The sequence below is a fragment of the Castanea sativa genome, chromosome 7 (genome assembly GCF_040712315.1).
Source record: "Castanea sativa cultivar Marrone di Chiusa Pesio chromosome 7, ASM4071231v1".
NCBI classification, from domain to species: Eukaryota; Viridiplantae; Streptophyta; class Magnoliopsida; order Fagales; family Fagaceae; genus Castanea; species Castanea sativa.
Window position 1 is genome coordinate 46465214 of NC_134019.1, and position 17293 is coordinate 46482506.

Below are 17293 nucleotides of genomic sequence, written 5' to 3' on the forward strand. Positions count from 1 at the left end.
AGGACGGAGTACAATCAAATCATAAGTATAGCTAACCCAATGGCACTTCACAGCTCCCTGTACGAGGGAGTTTGACCATCAGTTCTCACCAGTCTTTCAAATAGATCTACTTTGATCAAATTCAACAAAACTATTCGGCTCAATTATTACCAATGTCGTATCAAATTAAAGACATACAAGGCAAGCACAAAATAAAAATTCGATCTTTAACCAACTAAAACAAGTTTCAAATCCCATCATTTTGATGAAATAACCGAAACCCAGTTCCAATAATTTCATTTAAAACAAAACCCAGACTTTTTTTTTTTTTACTTTACAATTTCAAAATAATTGATCTTCAACTAGAAGAAACAAAAGGGTTGAATCTAAATTTCCTTACTTTGCTGACTACCGCAGTTCAATCCACAGCCACACGGAGGACACTCGTAGAAATTATCGATAGGAAAAGAAGCAGAAGCAATCCCAACAGAGAAGTAAAGGTCATCACCATCCCTGCCCACCTCGATGATATTGAGCCACAAAAACAAGATCTTGACGCTGATCCCAGTGAGGCCGGCGACAATGGATTGAAGGAGAGGCAGCTGCGCAGGGGAGAGAGAGAAAAAAAATTTGAGTTTATGAGAAGTTATGGCTGAAACGAGAAATGACATGTTTACAACAAATTCTAAGTGGCAGGATGTTATTGGTTGTTATTGTTGGGGCAAAAAAGTAATTTTAGTGTTAAGTTTAAATTTGAACCAATAACAATTAAGCACCTATGATTTGTTATAAAAATGTTGTAAAAATGTTGTGGACGTAGCACCTCTCTGGCTGAAACTAAAGCAAAGGGTGGGTAAAATTTTTTAAGGGTAAAGTAGTATTTTTGTTATTTGGTGAGGTGTCAATGATTTAACCCATTAGATTAAATCTATGGCTGAGATTTTAGATATTGCACACCAGGGGCTATGACAGACTTCATGAAAAGGCTGAACGGCATGTAAACTCCAGCCCAAAGCATCTGACAATGTTGTGGGTCTGGGAATGCCAATTTTTATAGCTACAATGTTGTGGGTGGATTTTGGAAAAACTTAGAGCCCAAGCCTTCAAAACGTGCGTTATGTTGTGATGGAAGAGCAGTATTCGTGGGCAATACACTCTATTGGGCTACCTTTCTAAGCCGTGAGAGTGAGCACTGCACCCTATACTCTCACGATTTAGAGAGGAATGTGTGGCTTCAAGAAAGTCTGTGCACCAGCAAAATTTTTGGGGAGTACGAATTTCTTGATGCTACATTTCGTCCTGGTTTCCTCCATTTGTGTGATAAAAAATTCTGCCTTATCTTGCGATCTGGCTACCCAACACCGGAGGACCCTTTTGTGAGTGTAGAATTTCTTTATTGTATCGTACTTGATCTTTCTCCGGATGAAGGTTCCTCGCAGTGGAATGTCTCTATTTTGTCTGTTCAAAAATACTTATTGGGTAAGTATCTAAATTTGTTGGATTGCCTGATTCTGTGAGTTTACTGCTTTCTCTTTATTTATTATTCTAATTAGTGGTACCAATTATATTCTAAAAATTTAGCTAGACATAGATATATGGTTCTAGGTAGTTCTAGGCTTACTTCTGATGCTAATGAAGAAGTTAACCCGTGGCCTACATCTTGCAGGGATAGCGGAGTTCATACAACGAAGAAGAAACGAAAGAGGAGATCAAACGATGCTCTAAGAAAAAAAAAAAAGAGAGAGATCAAACAAGGGTATACCTTAAGGATGTAGTACTAAACAGGTATTCTGACTTTCTAATAGAAAGTAAATTGCATATACAAACGGTTTGCACACATTAATGATGTGGTCATACTAGTTTTACATTTGTAACATAGAAGACTAACTGGACTTTGAATGTATTGCAGATATGTTTGTTATTTCCTTCTTGTTTTCTTTCTTTCTTTATATTTTTTTGGCTGGCATTGTAAAGTGGATGAGTGGATTAGTAGGATTAACTGACATGAATAAATTGTACATTAGGTTTATTGGTGCTATATCTATTTAATTTCACATAGATACGAGGGTGCCAAACTCAATCTGGACTCCTGAGTCACATGATATTATGCTGAAGACTAATAATAAACAAAACAGAAAAGAGCATAGATCAATGAAAGATTAGCCTCGTCACAATAATATAAGTATGTTCTGTATACATTGGACTCTGAATCCAATAACCGAAATTCAAATCTGGGTGGACCTCACTATACATTTTCTTTATTAAAAAAATATATTTGTACAGTAGTTTTAATGCAGTTTACACCTAGACACCTGTAGTCTTTGCAGTTTGAGATTCTTATAGTAATTAAGTTCGACTTATAAACAACATTGACACATTGGATTAACTAAAATGTTATTTTTTCAACTAGCCTCTGAGCACGCGCGTGAGGCTCTTCTATTTTTTGGGAAAGGGTTAATGTAAAGTATTTATTATAACTTGGAATTACTACTTTTTTTCAATCACAAAAAAAAACCTAGGGGTGTGATGAAAAATTATTTCACCGCACATAATACTCATTTTTATCATAAGATTGTTTGCAAATTATGTGCGGTGAAATAATTTTTCATCACACCCCTAGGTTTTTTTTTGTGATTGAAAAAAAGTAGTAATTCCAAGTTATAATAAATACTTTACATTAACCCTTTCCCAAAAAATAGAAGAGCCTCTTAGCACGCGCGTGAGCGCGTGCTCAGAGGCTAGTATTCCGTAACTATTATCCATTTTTTCCAATTTTATTTATGCAGTAATCAACATGTTATTGATTGGAAGATGATGCAATAATTTAGTATTAACCTTTAGGGGAGAAAAAAAAGATCCTCTGAATAAATCTTATAAATAATGTATATTAAAAATGCATAATAAAATTGTAACAATAAAACTACATCATCAAATATTTAAATAAATAGCTAAATAAATAAAAAAATTTAACGCCAAAAACATATACAATGAAGGTAAAAAAAAATTTCTTAAAAAGAAAAAAAAATGCGTAGAAGGAAAAAAAAAGTGAGGAAATAGAAGATAAAGATTTTTTAGAATTAAAAACTTTAATGAAAGTCATTCATAAACCAAAGAAAAGAAAATAAAGAGGAACTTGCAAAAGATAGAACCTGAAAATTTGTTGGTTGAATGCTTCTTTTGTAGCATAAGGCATCCCTGTCTTTGGATCATAATACCTACAACATGAAATGACAATTCATTAAGAAGTACAGTGGTAGAGTATATGAAGGAACCATTCATTTCAAAATTACATTTAAAAAAAAAAGAAAAAAAAAGAGTTAACGTGATACATATAAAAACAAAAAAGTAAAGCTCAAAGAAAGTCAATCATAAACAAAAAAAAAAAAAAAACAAAACAAAAAGGAACTTGCAAAAGATAGATCCTAAAAATTTGTTGGAGCCTCTGACAAAAGGCAAAAGGCAAACAATCAGCAACAAAGAAAAGAAAACAAAGAGGAATTTGCAAAAGATAGAACCTGAAAATTTATTGGAGCCTCTGACAATAAATGTCTTTAATCTGAAGAAAAAGAAAGGATGATGTAGAGTTAAACTAAATATCTTCAATCTGAAGAAGAATGAGAGATAGAAAGTGAAATAGAAACTGCAAAGCGTACGTGAGTTTGATGGATCAATGTAGAAAACTGAAATATTTACATTAGGTAAAATTGTAAAATAATGCACTACATCTGAAATATGAATATAGTAACTTATTAATATTATGCCGGCTACAGTAGAGAAGTTGGTGGAGCAATGCTATTTGTTCCACATTCTAATTGCTTTCCAGCAGCATTTGCCATGAACCTATGATACAAAATGTGTTAGCTTGTGTTATTAATAAAGAGTTTAAAACGTACATAATAATAATAAGCACAATAAATATCAAGCATAAACTTGTTAAATGAAATATTTGAATTGACCTTGTGATGATATTGCATAGCTCCATGTATGTGAAATGATCTACTTCAGCTTGGGACTTGAAGAACTATCATTTAATTACCAAAAATTTAAAATATATATATATAAAAACTATGTAATTAAGTTTTTTTTTTTTAAGTAGATGTGGTAATGATTTGTACCTGCTTTATTATCGCATCGTCCTTGACTCTCATTTTCTGTTTTTCTTTACTATTTTGGGTCTTGAAAATTGCATCGTCCTTGGTTTTTTTTCTTCGTATCTTTTTTTTCTCCTGGATGTTGGAAATCACATTGTCCTTGATTTTCATTCTTCGTTTGTCTCTGTTGGCATGAGTGTTAGAGATCACATCGTCCTTAATTTTTCCTTTGTCTTTTTTCTTATGGATGTTGCGCACCTCATTACTCTTCTTGACATTGATTTGTTTTTTGTCTTTGTTCTTGGAACTTCAAAATGAAGAAAAAAATTGTTTGTATATTAAGACTATCAATTAGTTATTTTCCTATTTTAAAAAATACCGTAACAAACCTTTCCAATTTTTGTGACTCTAAAACTCGTTTCACTTCTTTCCAAAGCTCTTTCTTGTCCGCTCGAATAGTGAATCCCCAACCAGGTGAATAAATTTTCAATTTGCGAACCTAACCCATATGCAGCATGACATTTTTAATATTAATTTTGATAAAACAATTGAAAGGGATGCTGATTAAAGATTTCATTAAAAAGAAATATACCTTGTTATCAATGGCCTCCATGTTTAATAATGATTGTTCATCCTTCCAATTTTCCCAATGAGTAGTAGGAACAGCATGCACTCCATTACTTAGCATAGTGGACTCAATCCTCACATTTGAGTTGGGCATCCTTCCTGTTACCAATTAATTGTATACATAAAAAAGATCAAGAAATAAAATATTAAAACGTAGACCGCATAACCATTAAAATTTGTAAATTATTAAAATAAATTTATATGTAAGACAATTCTTTCCAATTGTTAATTAATACCTATGAGGAAGGGAACAAAACATCCTTATACACAATATTTCTTGTGTGAACACCTTCCTCCTCAGGTATTGTTCCTTTTTGCACCAATAGTTTTGTGTTGGTTTAACCCTAATTCTTTTATCATTCTCAGGTTCACGTACGCACAAATGTTTTGGATTGCATTGAGGAGACATTGCACTAAAATATTGCCTACAAAATAGGAACACTCTCCCACCAACCCATTTTTATTGTTTTTTAAAATACATTATTATTATTTAAAAAAAACACCCCACCCCACGTATTGATAGTCATACAAAAACACAAAACTACCACAAAAATCTCCTTTTAACTTTCCACTAAACAGGAAAAAAAAAAAAATTCCACACCTGTTTATCTTTTTGACCAACACACCTATTTCTAATTTCTAATAACAAAAAAAACTTCCCACCCCACTTACCAAAAAAAAAAAAAAACCTTCCATTTATCTCTCTTCCCTCCCACCAATCTACTTTTATCTGATATCCTCATTTTCATCCTTATCATCACATGTCTCACCATTCTTTATTCCAAAATTTTAAAATTAACCAAAACTACTCATAGATATCTTCCACAAATTGAGGACTTATCCCATAAAAGTCACCAACCCCACGGATTGACTTATTTCTCTCTTTCTACTGACAATTGCAGGAATGCTTCAATTTAAGCCTGTATTCCTTGGAAAGGTATAGCAAAAAGTTATTGTTAAAACTATGGCAAGTTTGTTAAATATTTCCAGTGAAATCATAAATAAAGGCATAATCTCAGAAGGTGAATTAACTCTAAGAATATGCTTTAGATGGCATGAAAGACTCTTGAATAGTGCTTTTTAATTAATTAATTTTTTTTCACAACTTTTGAATATCCTGTTCAGGTTCCCAGAGAGGTACCTCGTGCTACAACTGCACAAAGGTGCATACGTACCAATGATGTGGAGAATGTAGGGCGAACAGCTCGACATCATACATTCTTTGAGATGCTTGGAAACTTCAGTTTTGGAGACTACTTCAAGAAGGAAGCAATTAAATGGGCATGGGAGCTTTCAACCATAGAGTAAGCATGGAGTTTTGTGCTGTAATTGGGCCTGTGATTTATATTTATACATTGTTCTCCTTGCTTGAAGCAAAAGTTCTAGTTGTTAGGCTGAAGGCAACAAAAACATTATCCAGGCTACTTGCATGTGTGTGCATGCGTGCCAGAGAGAGAGAGGGGGTCTATGGTCATTTATTTATTATTTTTTTGATAAAAAGAAGAAAATTTAGTATATTTTGTCCTTGTATTTTGTTTTGCTAGGCAAGAAACTTACTAATTACATGATAATTTTGCTTACAGATTTGGATTGCCAGCCAACAGACTATGGATTAGTGTTTATGAAAATGATGATGAAGCTTTTGAAATCTGGCATGATGAGGTCTGCCAAATATATAACTAAAGGACTTTATCGTGCATCTTTGATTCTTGAAGAGAATTTTCATGTCGATGTTCATGACATATATTGGTTTGGGGAAAAAAACAATTGCGCTTTTAATGGTTTTCAACTTACTATGAATATGAATTAATATAAATGTCTACACATCTTTATTTGGTTGGTTTAGAAAGAGAAGGTAAGGGATAGAGAGAGTTTGAGTGTGTGTGTGAAGATCTGGGTTGGTTGAGAAGGAAACGGTAAGGATTAGAGTAAGAGGGAGTGTATGTGAAAGTGAATGTACGTGGTTTAGCCTTGTACGGGTTTGAGCTCTTCTCATTAAGGAACTTCCTTCTTCTTCTTCTTCTTCTTCTTCTTCTTCTTCTTTTTTATTTTTATTTTTTAGACTATATATGGCAAAAAGTGATCTAACAACGTGTAGCGTGTCAAACATCAATTGAGGTAATTTCATATTATTTATTGCGCAAGCAGAAAGATGCCAACAAAATAGTCAAACAAGTGATTGGTTTATTTCATTTGAACACAGCCGCACGATTTGCTCTTTTGTCTCAATTAGAGCTTTGAACATAATTTTCTATATATAATTACACCAATTGAGCATTTTCTATAATTACATTGTAGCTGTAGAGAGAACTGAAGAAGTTGAAAATATAAATGATCAAAATCATGGGGATGGCTATAGAGAACAAGGTTCGTCACTTAATGTCACCATTTTTATTTCAATTTACACGTTTATCATTATCAATTTTATTATTTGTTATCAAGCTGCATATTCGAAACATTATTAATATTTTGCTTTTTTCACAACATAATATTTGGTACAATTTTAATATTTTCTTTCATAACTATCATGACACTGTTTATCACTAATTTTTTCCTCAAAATAAAAATTAGGTGTTGACAACACATTTGATGGTACTGCACATGTAATAAATTGTATGCGAGGCAGATACAATTGTGCAAAGAATTTTAAAGAAGGTATAGAGACCATTAGGTACCAACTACCACAACCAAAGACATGTCACTTTTGTAATGCCCGTTTGTTCCATCGAGAGACATCCTCAATGTGTTGCAAGGATGGAAAAATATCCTTCCCCAATATACCAATTTGTCCTGAATTTATGGAACTCATTTGTGAGCAAACACCACGGGGCAGACATTTCAGGCAATATATACGGTTTTACAACAACATGTTTGCATTTACCTCAATGGGTGTGCATGTGGATGAAAGTGTGGCCTCAAATAGTCGAGGAATATATACATTTCGTGCCCAAGGTGCCATCTATCATAGAATTGGTAGTCTTTTACCACATACACCTCTAAGTGTGCGGCATCTACAATTGTATATCTATGACACCGATCTTGAAATACAACGTAGAATGTCTCAATCTAACTTTGGTTGTTGATTAATTTTAAAAAAAAAATACTTGGTTTAACCCTAATTCTTTTATCTCTCTCAGGTTGACGTACGCACAAATTTTTTGGATTGCATTGAGGAGTCATTAGAATGAAATATTAGATAAATTTGGGTGAGAGACTTTACAAAAACTATTATATGTACTAGCCTCTAAGCACGCGCTCACGCGCGTGCTCAGAGGCTCTTCTATTTTTTTGCTGTTTTTGGTTTTGTGAAATTATGTAGTCCCTGCCTCCCTTGTGAACAACTTAAATTTCTTGGTTTATTTAGAATCATTATGGTATGGTTATATGTAATTATATAGTCCCCTTACATAGACTTCTTGGTTTATTTAGGTGGTTTAGTTAGAATCTTTATGGATATCCATATTCTAAGACTCAATTGACTTATGATTATGATTGACACGAATGTTTCAGTTTAGGTTGAATTTTCTATTATATTCTATCTATGTGAAAAGATGTGTTAAAAGCTTGACCCTTCCATCTGCTTTGATTGAAAGAAAACAAAATTATTTTTAAAGTAGTTTTAATGCAGTCACAGCTGAACACCTTGTAGTCATTGTAGCTTTAGATTCTTAAGTATGACTAATTAACATCTTTGACACGTTAGATCAACTAAAATGTTATTTTCAATGCCATTTAGCTCTTTGATTATTGTAAGTGCACAATTACACCTGGACCCAAAGACAACTACGGGCTCAGGTCCAATGAGCCTTAAACAATGAAATTTGTAGAGTGTGAGCTTGAAATCTAGGTTAGAGGTACCGAGAACTTGATACCAGGCTAAAAGTTACAAACACTTGTAAAAAAAAAAACAAACAATAAATGCAAATAGACCTCCTCGGATGTAAGCCGAGGACTATCTCTGTATTATTTCTCTTTCTTTCTTAAAGATTACAATTCTTTCTTCTTTCTTTTTTCTTTGTTTCTTGCCCCCCGCTCTTCTTTGGCGTTTATCCCCCTTAAATACTTCTTTTCCTGATACTCTATCCACGTGTTGCTCCAACCCTCTAGATATTTCTTTTCTTAGTGCCTTTGAATAGTGACCAGAAGTTTCAGTTCTACTGTTCAGGGGTCACCTCCCCATTAATACGGCCAGGGAGGTAGGTGCAGAGTCTTTAATGTGGAGGTGACAGCCTTTGCATATGATATTTTCCTAACAGTGGTGTGTCTACAACATTCAAGGGTTCTCCCTTTTTAACCATTAGTCTTCACAGAGTTGTGCCTTGACTTTCATAATGAAGCTCCAAGTTCTCTTGGGTCCGTCCGAGGAGAAACTCACCCTCGGATGTGTCCTTGGATCCTCAGTGTGTAGGCCAATTCACAATACTAACAAATTCTTAGCTCAAGAGCAGGCCGGCCCTCCTTGCTATAGTCCAAAGGCCCATATGCCCATTTGGGTCCTTTTACTCCCCACAATTATCATGGTATTTTGTGTTTAAATATTCCTTTTAATTTATTTTTCTTGTATTTGATTATGTTGTACTTTATTTTTATCTAAATATTCATAATAATATTATATATGTTAATGTCCAAATCATATTATATATATTATATCATAAAAGTTGGGTTTTACAAGTTGTGGTTGTGATAATTAGATACACGGTAATTAGATGCCATATGTATTTACAATTAAAAATACATACTTGTTTGTTTTCTTAAAACTATGGATATTATATTATTTACCCTATTAAAAAAAGTTCAATACAACAAACAATAAGACTCACGATACATGCACAATAGATATTTCAATATTGTCCCAATAAAAATAGACAAGAAAAAATTTGAAACATGTATCATAAAATATTTTCCAATTATTCTCTTAATTGTCCCAAATCCAATTAACCAAAGCATTACACAATTGAGAATATATTAATAAAGACTAACCGCTCTATTTTGTATTACCATCTTATTTTAGATGAGTAAAAAAATAAGACCTGAAATTTATGATACTGAATGTCTTTGATAGGAAACTTTATTGATGAGTGTCCAATATAAAATCTTAAAAAGAGAGTTTAGGAATACAATTTGTGCGTGTGGATTTGAAAACTATAATTTTGACGATATGATTTCCAATTGCATCTCATGAAATAAATTTGAAAGTTACGTGAGTCTCAATCAGACCGTTGAATTCAAAAAATATCATGAAATCAAGTTTCAACAATCAAGATGCATCCTCACAAATTATGTCCAATCACGTGTGATTATGAACAATTAATTTTGATTAGTCCAATTAACTATTGAAGAAGCAACATTTCCATTGGTCATTTAAGTTTCAAAAGTGTCATCATGCCTTCCTTTTGTTAGATTTATGTTAAACAATCTTATGCCAAAAAAAATTGTAGGAGAGGAAAATGGAGATATATCAAGCAATTGTTAGGATGAAACGTGATGACAATGATGGTGGCGTTCTTCAAGTATGTTTTCACAAATTTGGTCTAGTGTAGGCTTTTGAAAACTTGTTTGAGTTCATTTTCAATCGTAAATTTCAAGTTTGACTTGATAGTATCTAATCAAACCATGATGATCTATTGAAAGGTCTAAATGAATTTTGCAAGAAATATGGACTACTTTCCCAGTTTCCCTGATTTGCTTACTCTCGTTGCCCAATTAGGGAATCTCCAGTAATCCATCATTACTTTTAAACATGTTATGTTGCATCCACATGACAATTTATGCATGTCTTTTTCTTCTATTTTTTTGAGTGACGAGTAATCGATAGCTTTATAACACTTGAGGAATATTTGTTGGAAGACTATGTTCAACATAAGTACAGAAGTGGGCAAAAGCTTTGGACTTAAATTGGATATTAATATTAATTTTAATTATAAGCTTTTTTAAAAGCAAATTAAAATGATAGAATGCTTGAGTTGAAATGCGATTATAAAAGGATAAATAAGGATGGGAAAAAAAATCAAGACTTATGGCACCTCCTGGCCCCTTGCAAGTGTCAGATGATGGAGGGTAAGTAGAAAAAAATATATACATATTTACAAAAAATTTCTATCTTGCTTATACTGTTGAAGATTTTGTAGTGTGTTATATTACGTTCCAATGAATTGAAGTGTCTTTGGTTGGCAACCTGGGATGAAGGCAGTTTTATTTTTTTACTTGAAGAGATCTTCTTGGTCAGGCACATGAAGTGTATACCTTTAACATGTGATGCATCGGGCTAAGCAATCATGCATTATGTGGGCTAAGGTACAAATTAGGAAAATTATATATATATATATATGTGTGTGTGGGGGGGGGGGGGGGGGGGGTGGGGAGAATGTTACCGCAGTGTTTGTTAACGTTTCTTTTTTAGTGTTTCATTCAAAAAAAAAAATTTGTCAAAAAAAATTTCCAAAAAAGATAAAATAAATTGTCAAAAACTAAAAAACTATCAAAAAATTAAAAAAGTAATCAAAAATTTATCCAAAAGTGTATGGTTAACGGGCATGGTGCCCGTTAACACAACTCTATAAATATATATATATATATATATATATATATATATTTTTTTTTTTTGGTTAATGTGTGTCTTTAAGATACACAATAATTAATCATTTTTAGTAATATTTTCTTGAGAATTAAAAAAATATTAACAGTTTTTTCAATTCTCAAAAAAATATTTTTAAAAATAGATGGTTTAATATGTGTCATTGGCATACACCAGACCCTATATATATATATATGTGTGTGTGTGTGTGTGTGTGTGTGTGTGTATGTGAGAGAGAGAGAGAGAGAGAGAGAGAGAGAGAATGGTCTGTCTGCAAAGAGTGCCCCTAAGAGCATCCACACCAGTCCATGTAAAATTTTCATCTATTTTACAAGAAAAAACCAACTTTTTCTATTTTACACACTCACTTTTGCACAACTTTACAAAGTTCCCACATCAGTTTATCTATCCTCCACGTTTATTCAATAAAATAAATTTTTTTTTTTACACTGTCATCTCTCAACACAGCCCACAGCCACCGTCATCAACCCAGCCTCCAGCCTCCCCCTGAGCAACAAGATCAACACCAGCATCCAACCAAAAAAAAAAAAAAAAAAACCAGAAAACCTGAGCAACAACGAGCAACGACTTGAGCAACAACGAGATCGAGCGACGTCGGCCTGAGCAACAGCGAGATCGAGCGGCGCCGGCCTGAGCAACAACGAGATCGAGCGCCGCCGGCCTGAGCAACAGCGAGATCCAGCGCCGCCGGCCTGAGCAACAGCGAGATCCAGCACCGCCGGCTTGAGAAACAGAGAGATCGAGCAACGCCGGAGATTGAGAAACAGAGAGATCGAGCGACGCCGGAGATTGTGGGTGTTGCTCAGGAATGAAACAGGGAGAGAGAAGCTGAGAGTGAGAGGTTGCTCAGTGAGATGAGAGAGAGAAAAAAAGGAGCCAAAAATGTTTTTATACGTACAAAGTTAATAATAAAATATGGGATAACAGAGCTACAGTGTTCCGTGTATATTTACACGACACTGTAGCCGGTTAATGACTTTCCACGTTTTTACATGATTTTACACCCACTGATGTGGGTGTTCTTTTACTCAAATTGTGTAAATTTTATCAATTTTTGCATTATAGATAATTTTACATGGGCTGGTGTGGATGCTCTAACAGTCCGTTTGCAAAAAGTGCCGTCTCCTAGTTGCTTGAGCCTTTCATTTTTAAGGGAATGGTCTGTCTATAGCTTCTCTTCTGGCATGAGAGTCAAGTCAAGTCATTCACTGGTCAGGTTTTAAAATAAGATGATATTCGATGGAATAAAGTTATAAAAAACCTAAGCATTTAATTATTTCATATACCAGTAGGTCATATAAAATACACCCATGTTACTCGTTCTCTTTGACTCTTTCACTTCTCAGCTTGAAAGTTCATTGGATATTCGGGAACAATATTCCTCCTCCCGCATGAGGGATGGGCCCATGCGTGCGTCGAGCAATGCCTCCAATAACTTCCTTTCCATATATTTTTCTCTATTTCACCATTCCGTACCTTTTTCACAAGCATTGAATCATTGATAGCTAAATTCCAACCATCCTCTAATCTCCCAAACACCCCTAAATATTCAATGCACATATTAACACAGCCAGAGAAGACAAAAGCTTACGGTTCATGGACAACAAAAATCATGTCTCTCTCTTCCTCCAAAAATATGTACCTACCCCGTGAGGTATTCCAGAACCTAACAAATTACAAGACGTAACTCTTTCCAAAATTCTAAAAGAAAAGAAAAAAAAAGTTGCAATAAGAACTTAATGATTGAAGTATTCAATTATTTTCCTAAAAAAGATTAAATATTCAATTAAGAAAACCAAAAAACAACCCCGAATGCCATGTCATATTGAGAGTGTGCCTTTGGGAATTGTTGAAAAAAAAATTCAACCTTTTTACTTTTTTGTTTCTATCTCGTTTTACAAATAATTTAGCTTTTAACTTTTAAAAAATAGACTACCTTTTAATTTTTTAAACAAAAATAATAAAAGTTATAAAAAATTATATCATTTAACAAAAACTATGCGAATAAGGTACATAAATGAAGTAATTCTACATTGAAAATAGGCCAAAATTCATTGCAAAATGATAAAAAAGCATTTCCATTTAAAACAATGTGTTTAATAATTCTTGAAGAAGTTGCATGCACACCAAAAAAAAAAAAAAAACAGGAATATGATTCCAAAGATCCCATCTAAGTCCGAAACTAAAAGAACTCAAACTCAATCAGAGCAACTTATTTGAAGATAAGTTTAGAGATTGTCGGTGCAACTAAACTGAATGAAACTACATACAAAAAGTACCTTAATAGAGTGAGTATATAGTGAGCAAAATGACTAAACTCATCCCAATAAAAGGAAAACAAACAATAGAATTGCTCATACAAGTAGTTGAACACTAAGATAATAATACAATATAAGGAGATAGAGAGTCACATAAGAACACTATGACCAGCTAGACATTCTAAGAAAGACTATACAAGCTAGGAGTCACGCAGAAGGATAGAAGACATATTAAACATCAGAAACCAGTACTACAGAAGAAAGGAAAATCCAAATAAGTCCAATATAGCTCCCTTGACTAACCAGTTTAATTCATTGCATTATTTATCCCTGTCAAGAAGCTTGCCAATCTCAAGGCAACTTCGTCATGGCTCTTCTTCTTTGCAATATTCACCTCGGTAAGAGGATAGGCAATTGGTTTTCCGAAATTATAAGAAAAGGCTAGTTCTCCTTGGAACTTCTCAGGCGAAGTCTGAACATTCTTTGTCACACGTATTTTATCTTCTGCTGCATTTATAGAACCTTCCAGCAGTTCTGAGATGAGCACACGGACTTCGCCGATATATTTGTCCGGGAGACCGTGAGTTTTCCGGCGCGACTTGAGCTTAACAACCAGAGCATAGTGGTTCTGCTTGGCACTGGCGAAGTCCATGTGGTACTTAACCTTGAAGTTCCATGTGGGGTTGAACCATCTACTTTGTAAACCGATGATGTTTCCTTGTTGGAACGAAGGTTGTTTTTGATGTCCCAAATGTAAACCACGGCGTAAGATTTCATTCTTATGAAATGATTTACGTATGGCAGCCCCTTGGCTGACTCAATCTCAACTTCTAAAGTCTTGTAATCGCAAGCCATAAGGTATAGCTTTTGGAGAGACTGGCTTGGGTGAGTGAATGTGTGTGCACTGTATATGCTAGTTTTGTATTATGTTAGGGTTGGCGATGTAAGCTTTGCTCTTTTCTTTTTTTGCTGAATATGTAAAGCTTTACTCATGAGTCATGAATTTATAGACGGGTCATTGGCAAAGAGATAAACTTTAAAGATTCCCCAATCCAGTCTCACATGTCTAAGACCAATTAGGGCTATACACGGTTCGTTTTGGAGATATTTTTCACACCATGCCTATAAAGGTGCGGTTTCAACCAATACTTGACCTTTCCTCACTTCTAAGTCCTCAGTTTTAGAAGATAAGAACCGGTCTATGCACAACCGTTCGTTCGGTTTTGGGCCCCAGTTTAAAAAATCAGACTATAAGACAAAAATGACCCAATTTACTTCACTTATTTATTAGATATGAGCCCCTTTTTCATTATTTCGGGCATAGCTGGATTAAGAATCAAGAAACAAGAACTTCTTTCATTTTTTTAGTAACAGAAAATTCACTGAAAAAACTATGGAATGAATCAAGAAACAGCAACTACAAACATCATCCTGAAATAAATGTTCATGGTGAAAAGTGATTAAACAACTAAAAGGACGATTAACAATTAGGGATGAAAGCTGTAAGAGCATCCACAGCAGTGGAACTAAAAATTTAGCTTTTTAACTCCACCAAAAGTTACTTTATCTATTTTACCTATTCACTTTACAAAACATGCTGCAGCAGTGGATCTATTTTAGCTTTTAACACAATAAAATAATATAAACATCACAATAAAATAATATATCAACTACAATAAAATAATATATTTATTACAATAAACAACCATCACAACTACCCGCAACCGCTACCATCGACTCTTCCACCGCCACCGCAATCGCTACCGCCACCGCTACCGCTGCCACCACCGCCGTCGATTCTTCCACCACCGCAACTGCCACCGCCACCGCAGTCGCTACCGCCACCACTACCACCAACACCGATTCTTCCACCACCGCGGCTGCCACCGCCACCGCAGTCGCTACCGCCACAGCCACCGCCACCACTACCACCAACACCGATTCTTCCACCACCGCGGCTGCCGCCGCCACCGACCCTTCCACCACCGCCCAAATTATACTTGTACATTTTTTTTTTTACTAAAAAAATTTCTCAATCATCATGATAACGTAACAATAATATTTTATTTTAACTCCAAATTATATATATACAAAACTCAAACTAAATTATGAAATAGAGGAACTTTATAATAAAACATATAAAATAAAACACATATTATAGCTGGAACAATGTAGTCCATAGATTACTCACATACATAACTCAAACTAAATTACAATAAAACTCACACACTCGCACAAGTTCCTACGACTCGCCATGCAATTGCCATAAATGTTCAACAAGGTCCTTCTGGAGTTGAAAATGAATGTCTCGGTCTCTAATGCGTCCATACCTCTCAATGCATGACAGAAATTCATCATTTTGTTCATGTAACACTTGCATAGGAGGATTATCCACTCCATCAATTTGTTCATAATCCAAATTTACCACTTCATTATCATCCCGTTCATCTTCAACAATCATGTTATGGAGAATTATACACGCTTTCATGATCTTTTGGAGTGTTTCAAGATGGAAAAAGCGTTGATCTTCCATTAAGATTGGCAAACTTTGGTTGGTCCTTTAACATGAGCCAACAATGCTCAAGAAGAAAGGGTTTTTGGTGTATCTCCAAAAACAAAGCCTTCGCATTGATAATCTAAAAAAAATATATATATAACATTATTAGAATCTTCAAACTATTGATAAATGTGTATATTAACACTAATGCAATATAATTTATACCTGATCTTGTTCGGTTATACCACTTTTATGAAGTGCGTTAACTTTAGCCATGCACCCTGCAAACTTATTTGTCCTTTCACTGATCAATCCCCAACGACTTAACAAGGAGGTAATAGTACGTGTGTTACCGGATTTATTGTACTGCGTGAAGTATTCCCAAACTTTTTGACGAAATGTAGCTTGTGTTTGTTCATTACTGCTTACGGGATCAACACTAGTATTAAGCCATGCTGACACTAAGAGTTGATCTTCCTCTACACTAAAGTTAGCGCCCCGTTTTCCTTTTGTAGAAGAGGCATTCTCAATTTCAGGTGGAGAATCAGAAACTGACACAGGAGTATTTTGAGATGTTCCTAAAATTTGTGAGTCAATTTCTATATCCCCATTCATGATACCCGTGTAATATGGTAGGTCCCTACGTGACTCCATGTCTCTACGTGACTACATAAAATTAGACAAAAAAAAAATGTAAAGTTCCTTTCACACAAAAATTTTCCAATCAAAATCATGGTTATGAAAAAAAATAAAAATAAAGAAACAGAGAAAAATAGATTGATAAATGAAACATGCAATCAATTAGTCAATTGCATGACACATGCCTCTCACATCAAATACATGCAATCAATGATATCTATCATATTTCATTATTTAGATTAAGAAATCAATTGCATATATTAAGAAATCAATTGCATATATTAGTTAAATCCACTTGATGATTTTCTCTGACCAGCAAAAGGGTATTGCAATCTGGTCTCAACCAACAAAATCCCACCTTTAACATTGCTTAATAAACACCACCATCATAACTTCCATCCATGGAGATATGATATCCAACACACACATACACACACATACATATAGCAATTTCAACACAAATGCAAAACGAAAAGAGGGAAAAATCCATTGTACCATATTGAGAGACCATTATTACTTGCAAACAGAAAAGAAAAAAATCCAGAATTGTGAACAACACTGTACAGAGAAAATTCCATACACACAAAATTCCATGCGGTTCTTTTTA

The 17293-nt window shown here is 34.2% G+C and overlaps 1 protein-coding gene across 1 annotated transcript; it reads left to right on the top strand.

The window, feature by feature from the left end:
• The first annotated feature begins 5589 nt into the window (after window positions 1-5589).
• On the top strand, window positions 5590-6380 carry LOC142644574 (alanine--tRNA ligase, chloroplastic/mitochondrial-like). Its single transcript, XM_075819155.1, has 3 exons — window positions 5590-5634; window positions 5823-6001; window positions 6281-6380. The coding sequence occupies exons 1-3, from the start codon at window positions 5602-5604 to the stop codon at window positions 6378-6380; spliced, it is 312 nt and encodes a 103-aa protein (XP_075675270.1). The 5' UTR covers window positions 5590-5601.
• Window positions 6381-17293: the final 10913 nt, after the last annotated feature.

Excerpts from the sequence above, each read along its gene's own strand:
- LOC142644574 (XM_075819155.1), top strand. The coding sequence starts at position 5,602 with ATGCTTCAATTTAAGCCTGTATTCCTTGGAAAG. Across the intron at positions 5,635-5,822 it reads AGCCTGTATTCCTTGGAAAG|GTTCCCAGAGAGGTACCTCG; the intron begins GTATAGCAAAAA and ends TATCCTGTTCAG. Across the intron at positions 6,002-6,280 it reads TGGGAGCTTTCAACCATAGA|ATTTGGATTGCCAGCCAACA; the intron begins GTAAGCATGGAG and ends TTTTGCTTACAG.